Source organism: Balaenoptera acutorostrata, chromosome 5 (genome assembly GCF_949987535.1).
Source record: "Balaenoptera acutorostrata chromosome 5, mBalAcu1.1, whole genome shotgun sequence".
NCBI lineage: Eukaryota > Metazoa > Chordata > Mammalia > Artiodactyla > Balaenopteridae > Balaenoptera > Balaenoptera acutorostrata.
In genome coordinates this window covers 36,792,858-36,803,132 of record NC_080068.1, presented here as the reverse complement: position 1 = coordinate 36,803,132, position 10,275 = coordinate 36,792,858, and the positions used below count along the sequence as shown (strand labels likewise).

Below are 10,275 nucleotides of genomic sequence, written 5' to 3'. Positions count from 1 at the left end.
CTCTGTTTTTCTGCTACTTGTACATTAACTAAGAAATTGACCATCGGATTATCTACTTTAGTGAGTTTTAATCTGTGGTTTTACTTTAAACTCTAGGATTCACTTAGTCCTGGGTACGTAAGGGGGTTGAGCAAAGATCTGAGTGATATTGCCCTTAGATTGGGCCCCTGCCACCTCCCCATCCTTTATTTCGTGGGCTTTTGATACACTCAGGCTTGCTGCAAAATTCCTACTTTCCAGTATCTTGCATATTGAGTTTCTATGTGTGCCTTTATTGGAAAATGGTTTCTACCTAAGAAAGGGCTATCCAAGATCTTGATAATCATTGGATTTAGTCATAGAATATTTATAAATTTATGAAAATCTGACTTTCTGACAGGCAGATGATTCTGGAATCAAAGATGAAGAAGAGCTCATTATCAGCAAAGGAGAAAGGTGTGTAGAACAGACAAATTGCATTTAAAGCGAAGCTTGAAATGGACAGCAATTTTGTCAGATGGTGTTGGAGGAAAGATGTTGTTTACAATGGGAGCACAATATAAAAGGGCCTGACCTTTCCGGGAACGGTGAAAAATTCACTGTGACAAGAGTGCAGATGTATCGTGAAGAGGAACAAGGGCAGGAGACAGTGCTGGGACCAAGTAACAAACCATTTTCACTCCCAGCTAAGAAATCTGGATTTTAACACTTGATAACAACGAGCTAACATTAAGCAGGAAAGTAACTTGGTCAGAATTTTCTGTGTTTAGGACGGTATATGTGATGGCAGAGTAACAGACAAATTGAATATAGGTGAGACAGAACCTACGGCAGGGAAACCAGGTAAAAGTTGAAGTTGGCTATGATGAGGAATTAAGGGAGTGATGGCATTCCCGTGATAGAAATGAATAACTTTTGCTTCGATGCAAAGCCTAAGAAGATGAGTGTCAGGACAATGTTTCCATGAAAATCAGTGGCAATGATGCTACAAGAGGGAAGGAGGATTAAGGGTCAGAGGGTTGCACAGGGCGATGGAGAATACAGAGTAAAAGAAAGTTGAGTTGATATACTCATTTGCCGAGGAGAAGTAGAAAGAAGAGAAATTCACTTCTATTTCAGTTCTGGTGTGACCATGTGAAAAACAAAAACCCAGTTGAGGCCAATAGGCCGAATTTCCAGGCGCAACAGACAAATGCTGCTTCCTCCCTCGCAGTTTCCCTCAAAAAACAAATGGTGAAGACTTGACCGTGACTGTCCTCTTGGGATCTCTGATCCGCAAGTCTAGTTCCCTGCAGAGCAGTGGATTTTCATGGTGCAGAGGGAGATGCTGAACCTTCAGGGGTTCACTGCCACTTCATCAGCTACTTGAGGTTGTGAATGCTTCTCTTTTCTCACAAGTTCACAAAGCCTCAGTTCTCACAAAGCCTAACTCAGTGGCCATGTGGAGTACAAAATAAGAAAACATTAATTTATTGTAACAGAAACCAGTTTAATGAATAAATCTTTTTGAGTTTTCTGTGACAGATATTACATAAATAAAGAGAGGTTTAAAAGTGGACTTTTAAACACAGGTTTTTAGCTCACCTCACAGTTTTCCCGCAAGGATAGAAAATTTCTCTTCCTAATTTGAAACTTTTCACAATCCACTGAAATTATGAACACTGACTATCCACAGTCATCCTTTTAGTTACATCTTGGTATGCAATAGAAATAATGAATATGAAAGAAAATCATGTGCTATTTTAAATGTCATTTGTCTAAATACTGTTTCCAAAAAGTCACACTTACTACATTTTGATAGCTTTAGAGGGATATAAGGTATGAAAAAAAATTCTGATGACATGATATATAAAAATGTTGTTACGTAGGGAAGAATAATAATCTATGTGTGGAGGACTATTGCTCTGGGAAGTAGGGCCTGATCTTCATGGACATCTTCTTCATCGAGTACCAGGACCCCTGCCAGTTCATCCACACCACTCCATCGTCTGTGCCGTGCTTTGCCATGTCCCAGGTATAAGGGCCACCCCAGTAGTATCTGCCATTTGGATTGGCTGCATGACATCTATTATACCACCATCCACCACCATCCTCTTTAGAACACTGCTTTTTGGGATCTGTAGTTTTCCTGAAAGGAAATTCGTTTGGGGTTATTAGAACTGCAGTGCTCTCAAGTTAATTCTTTGCTAAGTACGCACAGAGAAGTGCTGTGTGCAATATTCCTTCCCTCTGGTTCTATATGTAAAGTCACAATTACACAGTAAAGGTCTTCTCTGCCCTATAGCAAGAAAGGGAGAGAACTGGGCTTATGTGGCAAATTAATCTATATTTGTTACTTTATCCTGAAATGATAGCTTTCAGATCCCTTAGTGTTACAGATCCCTGGAAAACAAAATGGAGGTTTTGATATACACAGTACAATTTAGAGATAGGGAAATCTATTTAAGTACGCACTACTTAGTAACTGTGCTCAAATTCCAGTTGTATCTTTTATGGTTATGTGATTTTGTGTAAATTACTTAATCTCTCTAATCTTAATTTGTAAAATGAGGATAGTAATGGCAATCTTATAGCTGGAGTGCTTTAGAGTGACCCAGAAAGAGCTTAGCACAGTGGCTGGCACACAGGAAGTACCCAAGAAATGAGAGTCACTAATCACATTAGCGATCACTAATGACTCCAAGAAGCAATGTTAGCAGCGGTGCTAAAAGCAGGAGGGAAGAACCAGCACGTACCAGCCGTCATTGTCTCTGTCGTATGTGCTGAAGAACATGCTGTTGTGGATGGTCATAGTCCGGTTTTCTCCCACCAGTTGAGAAGCTCCTTCTATGAGGGCATTGCCAGCTGTGCCCTTGTATTTGCTCACTGAGAGTTGATATTTGTTGGCCTCACTCTGTACAGTGAATCCTTCATAGAGTGCTGTCACCTTATCTCCTTTCCAGTCCTCCATTTCAATAAAAAGCTTTGTGGGTCCCAACCTGGTAAGCTGGCTAATTTTGTCATTTCCAAGCCAATACTCACCTAAAGGAAAAATAAAATAAAATCTCACCAAAAATAAAACCTTTAAAAAAAAAAACTGGCTTTTCCCCCTCATCATTAGCTTTTATACTCTTTTTGTAAATTCTTCTTAACCTCCTAAAACTCCTAAAAACAGACTACCAACACTATGTTTTTTAAATGGAAAAAAAAACCATCTAAAAAAGAATGATTTTATTTTGTACTCCCAGTTTTTACCTGGTACACCACAGTATTTTTTCCCATCTGCATTGGTTGCAATATTTCCAAATCCTTCCTTATATGGATCCCATTTCCTGCCAAAGTCAACACTACCATCTTGACGGTTCTGAATTACTGTCCATCCTTTGGTTGAAAGAAACAAAATAACACACATTACCAGTAACAAATAATGTCGCTTTGAGGGCAATGTCTGAATTCCTTGTTCATTTAATTCATGCCCATCTATATTTAGTGCTCCAAAATAGATATAATAAGGAAATAAATGTGAGAGGAAAACTCGCAAAATCTTTGGAAACTGCAAGTGCCTTATCTTACCCCAAATTGTGAATCAGAGGTATTCTAAAACATCAGATTGAATTCCAAATCAAATGGCTCATTGTTAGCTATGTTAAACCTAGGTTTTATTTCCTGGCATTTTATGGTATCAAAATAATTTCAGCATAATACGTCAAAAGCTATCAAACACTTACCTCCTCTTTCTGTTTTCATATCACAGTATACTCTATATGGTTTGATAGAACTGTCAGGCTGAATGAGATACATTTCAGATGTTTCACCTCCATTCCTGATAATTTCCTCACATTCTGCAACCATAAGATAACATTATATTTAGGGACTACAACATCATTACCTTGTCTTTAGTCACTAATTTTGTAAGATAACTGATTACATAGATACTAAAGAACATTTTATTTTAGACATTTGAGAATATGTTGTAGAAACTTAATCTTCCTTTTACTAAAAATCAAACTCGGTTTCAAGGAATTCTATCTGCCAAGGGGGTGTAAAAGCTCTTCTCTACCTTTTGTGTCCTGTGATATCCATAAACTTCCAGAACCCACGTGATGGAGAAATCCCTACATCTATCCATGATTCCACCATCTTTTCAAGCAAGCATGTACATTACACCCATGGAGCTACCACCATCATTACACTGCTTCCTACTCATCAAAAACTGGCAAATGCATTAGGTATGGTAGGGATATCTTCATGATGTGCTAAGATGTCATTAGGATCTGTTGGGAAAATCCATTGGACTTCTTTTAGTTCTCTTATTTTTAGAGAGTGTGAGTTCTTCTGGAACCTACTAGAAATATGTATCTTAACTAGTTACCTCTGCCAGACACCACAGGAATATTGCAAGTGACAGTACACGGGCTGCGGCAGTATTCCATCTGAGCTGAGACATCCGATTCTAATTTTTGTATTTTGCTTCTCAAATTTTCCAGAATTGAACGGAGCACACGAAGTTTAGTTGGGATATTACTGTTCACAGTCTCATCTATATATAACTGGTGCTTTTCCAGTTGTGAGGAGTACTCATTTATTACATTTTCATTATCTGGAAAAATGAAATTATGTAGGAGTGGTTAGCATTTTCTCTTGATAAAAAAACTAAACGTATTCAACCACACAATTGTGATTCTGATTTTCTGAGAATAAACTAATAGACCCCGAATGAACATCGGGCAGTCATGATATGTAGTTGTACTTAGGGGAAATTATTTGCCCCATGGCATACAAAAATTAACATATAGTCTAGCTACTATAATAGTAATTTACCTTAGATTAAGCTAAAAGTTATGCCTAATAATAGATACAATAAGTTGTCTATTACTTTGGTGACAAAAAGAGGAGAAAGCAGGACTTAGGCTTTCCATCTCAGAAGTTCAACATCTTATGGAATAGACACACTTGATTTATTTATTCATCTTACCTTAAATACAGCAGAGCCTTGAAATATACAAGAGAAATGCCATGATTCCTTTGAAAAATGTCCAAATTTGGGTATGCTACTCCCTGAAACACCTATGCCATGCTGGCTCACTAGCTGATTCCTAACCACCAAGCCAATAGCACTCAAAGTTCAGATCTCAGGATTCAAAGGATAAGATCATTATCTGCAATTCAATTGAGTATATCCTGGACACAGTTATATTCAAAACCTCAAATGTTAAATCTATAAATGCTAAATTTTTACTCTGTGAATATACTGTCTTCGGAGTCACAAGTTTTTTTATAGACTAAAAATAAGGACTCACAGTGAAAATTTTCACAGAGAATCATCCTTGCTGATGCCAGACTGGGAATAAGAGTTGCATAGTGCTTGTCAGACAAGTTGCAGGTGAAGATGCCTAAGTGAGGACCTTGGGGTAATCAGGCTCATATTGAACTACTCGGACTCATCTAGAAACATGAATCTCCTCAGAATTGTGCATTCTAATGGCACTCTGACAGTTTCAATTTTATAATAGAATCAAACAGGAAACACAAGGACATCTACCTTTTACTTGCTTCTGCCTCTCTTTCCACATGTTTTTTAGCAGAGTTATATACTGAAAGGTGGAAGAAGAGGTTTGGGAAACAGACTCTATATTAGTAATTAACTCTTCTACATTCTTTCTGATTGGTCTTTCCTCTTTTACCAAAGTATCTTGCAATTGACATCCTGTAGGACACAACACGCCCTGCAAACAAAGAAAATAGCCAACATTAGATGAAGGATTGGGGTTATGGATATTTGTGAAAATAGCATATAGTGAAAATTCAATGACATCATTCACCAATATAAAAACTTGCAATTTGATTTTCTTTATGTGAGACCAGAAATTCTAGACTCATCATTATATTCCTCTGAAGATTAAAAATAATCCTTACCACAGAACAAAGGTAATTAGGCTATGAAAATGTTACCCTCTGAACAGACAAAGTGGGCAAAGTACAAAGGAGAGGCAACATCATGTGTCCTAATTTGTAATCTTGGGCCCAGACCAAAGAAAATTAGAAAAGCACCCTTAGCCCAAGGCCCAATAAGTTTATGTTTTGTATTTACATCCAAAAGATACAAACAAAATAAAAATGATGGTAATGTGGGTCAACACAACATCAGGAAGACATGATGAATACAGGCCTTCTTCGCACGGGAGGCCCACCCACCAGGTCTGGGTCAGCGTGCAGGCAGCCGTCAGCATCAGGGGGTTTTCTCTCCACTTTCTTCTGGCGGATAGCTGCTTTGGCTGGACGAGGCTGATAGCCATCTCCGCTGATGGGAGGGGGGACGGGTCTCAGGCTGGGAGCCTCCTCCCTCTTCTTGTCATAGGGTCGATGACCACGGGCATCCAAATGCAACTTCAGGGAACCAGGCAGAAATAAAATGTAGAGTGTTATAGGAGATTTTAGATGTAGCTATTCCAACACCCTCATTCTATAACTTTGGTTATCAAATGACTGAGGATTTGCTTAAGGTTCATCAACTAGCTAGTTGTTGTTCGTAAATCAATAGGTTCCTTACGTTTCTTCAGTAACAGTAGAAAGAAAAACAGTGCAAAAAGCTATTGTGCCTGGGGTAGTTTTTAAAAAGAGACTTTAAAAAATGTTGTATCAGATAATGAAAGGTAATGACCTCAGATTCCTGAAACCTATACATTGGAACACACAAAATAGTAAGAAATCTATACCATCAGGAGGAATAAATGTTCTCAAGGCACTGGATTACTAAATTCCTGTAATTATTGTTAATTATTTTTTTACTTTCAATTTTTATGAATTGATGATTAATTTGGCTAACTCCTATATAATAATATTTAAGAGGCAATACAGATTTATTAAAAGCAAAATTTACTTAGGATTTATTTGTAATAAGACAACCATTGGCTCTAACATGTTTGAAGAGGAATAAGGTATTCTGGAGCCAGACTGCTTGGTTTCAAGTCTTGACCCCCACCACTTACTAGCTATAAAGATCTTTGGCAAGTTACTTCATCTGTAAAATAGGGATGATAAAAGTATCTGCCATATAAGATGATTGTTAGGATTAAATGACTTATTGCATATGACACCCTTAGAAGAATACCTGGCACATATTGAGTTATTATTATTGTTTTTATTGCAATCACACATAACAGATACTACAGTGTAAGTGGCTTTTCCACTACTAACTTCAATCTTATCTTCTATCAACAAAATTGTTAAATCATTCTCATGAAATTTTCTACTTGATTTCCTTTATCAAATACCATGATTTTCTCATATTTAAAATAATTCTCAAGGTATGTGCATTGCAATTAAAATTATTTGCTAATTGAAAAAATATTACATTAAAAGATAGTGAAGTGGAAAATATGCAATGCAATACAAAAGTGCTGGCTTAGATTAACTATATTATCATCATATGACCTTTGTCAGTACTTACACCTTTTGAGACTTAATTACAAATTAACAAATGATTAGATTTGCTGCAGAGACTAAGCTCTCTAGCTATTTTGTGGGCCTAGAAGTCATTGAATGACTGTTTGGAATTTCATTGTCATTTATTCAGTAAGTTAGACTAATATTTAACATTTAGTGGTAGAGCACTAGGCTTTAAACCCAGGCAAGTTGGATCAAGATTCCCCTGCTTAACTGCTGAAATTAAACTACAGTATATGTTATGTGTGACTGCAAGAAAAATAATAATGTATGAAGATTTGTAGGAAATATACATATTTTGTGTCAAAGACATGGTTCCAGCCAGACAGGAATTTTATGAAATGTGATTCATCTGTTTACTACAAATCAAATTATAACAGAAGAAAAATATTTCTTTTTTATTTTAGAATATAATTAAAGAGGTAGTGTTGGTGATCTAGCTTTCCTAGAGAAAAGTAAATGAAAAATGTTAAACATCTTAAAAGAAATTATATGAAGTTTATGAAGACCACTTATTGAAATAACTAAAACTAGAAAATCCAATTGTAAGGTTAAACTAGTAAACTGTCTCTGTGTAGATTAGTTGGTGAGCAGGAATGTAAAAGTGCTTACCCAAGTACTTTATAAAAGTTTACTCTTACACATGTTTTACATTTTTCTTACCTAATTCAATTAACCAAATAACTATCTTTTTATATGTATAGTTTGATAATTAAAACACTTAGGTTCCCTTCAAATTCAACAAGTGATCCAAAATGAATCACTTCATTTATGTATTACTGTGTACTTTTATTTCTAGTATGGTGATACTATGCTATATAGAAGAAATTTGATCAGGAGTCATCTGATAATAAAATTTTAATTCTTTAAATATTCATTTCTCTAAATGCATTTTTGTATTTTTGACATCTGCAAACCAGTAGGAGTAAATCAGCAAAGATAGTACTTGAGGAAAAACTGTTCTATGAATGAATAAATTAAATGGAGCGATATATTTGATAACCACTAATAATAACAATATATAAATTTCTCATTTGAAAAAAACAATTTTTAATCTTCTATTACCACACTTGATCTCTTCTGCTTTTAGATTTAGTTTACAATTTTCATTCATAAATAGCCTGTAATTTCATGAGCTTTATATTACCCTCCTTCACCAAAGAGCCATCTAGCTACTACAGCTTTTTTCTTTTAAAATGCTGCTCTTTTATTATTTTATAGTCTGGGAAATTTTCAGATATTTGTTCTCAAATTGTAATAACATATTGCTAGAACTCAATGAAAATGATAGTACTCAGGATAGCAACAATCGGAAAAACACATCTTATATTAGATCTGACATCTTCTTCCTGGGAAAATAAAGGTGATAAACCAGAAAATGAGAAATTATTATTTTGTTTTTATATAAGAAATACTATGCAACAGTCTTTAAATAAAATAGGTCTTAGAGATTAACAATTCAATTTCATAATTAAAATCAATGTTAATTTCATTATAATATTCACATATGATTATGTTTTGGTTATATTTTATATTAATAATATTAGTAAGAATACAATAATATTTAAAAGTCACCTCATCGTAGTCATCAATAGCTTGGGCCTTAACTATAAAAACACACAATAGTAGCAGTAGTAGATGTTTCATGGTTTTAAATTTTTGGAAGTTCCAAGAAACCATCCTTTGCTATAGACTTAACTGAGAGATCTTCAATCCTATATATACCTGAATCCTCTGTTAGCTATGCCTTTCCAAGTGATTACCTTCCTTAGTTAACGTTTAATTTTTTGGTTCACTTGTTGGCTGAACCATTTTATCCCTTAAGCAACATGTTCCCAGCAAGACTTATTTACTTGTCATACAACTGTTCCCTGTTGGCCGAGTTTAGTAACACCGAAGTTCCTTAATTCATTTAATCGGACAATATGACGGGAAATTGGGACATTCCTAAAAGAGTTGTGTATCACATTTCCTGTAAATTAACGTGGATGCTACACAGGCTCCCAAGGAATGTGTGAGGAAAAAAATATTTTTAATCCAAGCACAAAAAAATTCGACCTACTTACAAGGCACCCACTAACATTGTGAACTCACTAGAGGTTTACCATAAGTGCTGTTTTGAGGTAATCCTGTAATTCAGTTTTTAAAAAGGCCATTAAACTAAAGAATAATATTACCATGTGTTCATCTTCTCTTTCAGACATTAATCAGAATAACAAAATTATCGATAATATTCATGCCTTATGCTATGATAGACTAACATGAAAAAGAAAATGTAGTCTTCTTTTTTTGCTCTGACCACTTTCCATATTTTGTTCTTTACTAATATGTTAAAATGTTTAAATAATTCTAAACTTTATTAAAATAATTAGTAGGTTACAGATTCCTAAATCAAAATCATTATTATGGTGATTGGATACATATCTAACATTTTATTTTTATATTATATTTATATATATATATACATTTTATATATATAAATATAAATATATTATATATATTATATATAAATATAAGTATATATAAAATATATATTTATATATAATATATATAATATATTATTAATATTTATAAAAACAATGTTATTTTAACATTAGTGAAGCCTTCATATATCTATTTCAAATAGAAGCTCAGACACCATTTCCTTTCATAATTTCCTATAAGCTAACAAATGCATCTTTGTCGTCTTTTCATTGTTTTTTGCAATCAGGATTAACAACTCTTACAAGAATCAATAGCAAAACCATAGCCAAAACAAAAATCCCAGCAAGTGTGCTCTTTATAGCATTTTTCTGGGTTTCTTTGGTATGCAAAGTGAAACATCTGTTGTTAAATTTTTTAAGTGATTTTCTTAAAAAGATAGCAGGTTAT

General features: G+C 34.6%; 1 protein-coding gene across 1 annotated transcript; it reads right to left on the bottom strand.

Moving 5' to 3' along the window:
• Nucleotides 1-1,447: 1,447 nt before the first annotated feature.
• On the bottom strand, nucleotides 1,448-9,099 carry FGB (fibrinogen beta chain). Its single transcript, XM_007176701.2, has 8 exons — nucleotides 8,980-9,099; nucleotides 6,154-6,345; nucleotides 5,501-5,684; nucleotides 4,331-4,558; nucleotides 3,687-3,800; nucleotides 3,214-3,339; nucleotides 2,715-3,000; nucleotides 1,448-2,107 (listed from the first exon to the last, which is right to left on the bottom strand). The coding sequence occupies exons 1-8, from the start codon at nucleotides 9,082-9,084 to the stop codon at nucleotides 1,876-1,878; spliced, it is 1,467 nt and encodes a 488-aa protein (XP_007176763.2). The 5' UTR covers nucleotides 9,085-9,099; the 3' UTR covers nucleotides 1,448-1,875.
• Nucleotides 9,100-10,275: the final 1,176 nt, after the last annotated feature.

Bases quoted from the DNA above. Each gene is read 5' to 3' on its own strand.
- FGB (XM_007176701.2), bottom strand. From the start codon at position 9,084: ATGGTTTCTTGGAACTTCCAAAAATTTAAAACCATGAAACATCTACTA. The intron at 3,001-3,213 runs GTAAAAACTGGG...TTTTTCCTTTAG, and splicing joins AAAATACTGTGGTGTACCAG to GTGAGTATTGGCTTGGAAAT. The intron at 2,108-2,714 runs GTACGTGCTGGT...ATTTCCTTTCAG, and splicing joins GACAGAGACAATGACGGCTG to GAAAACTACAGATCCCAAAA.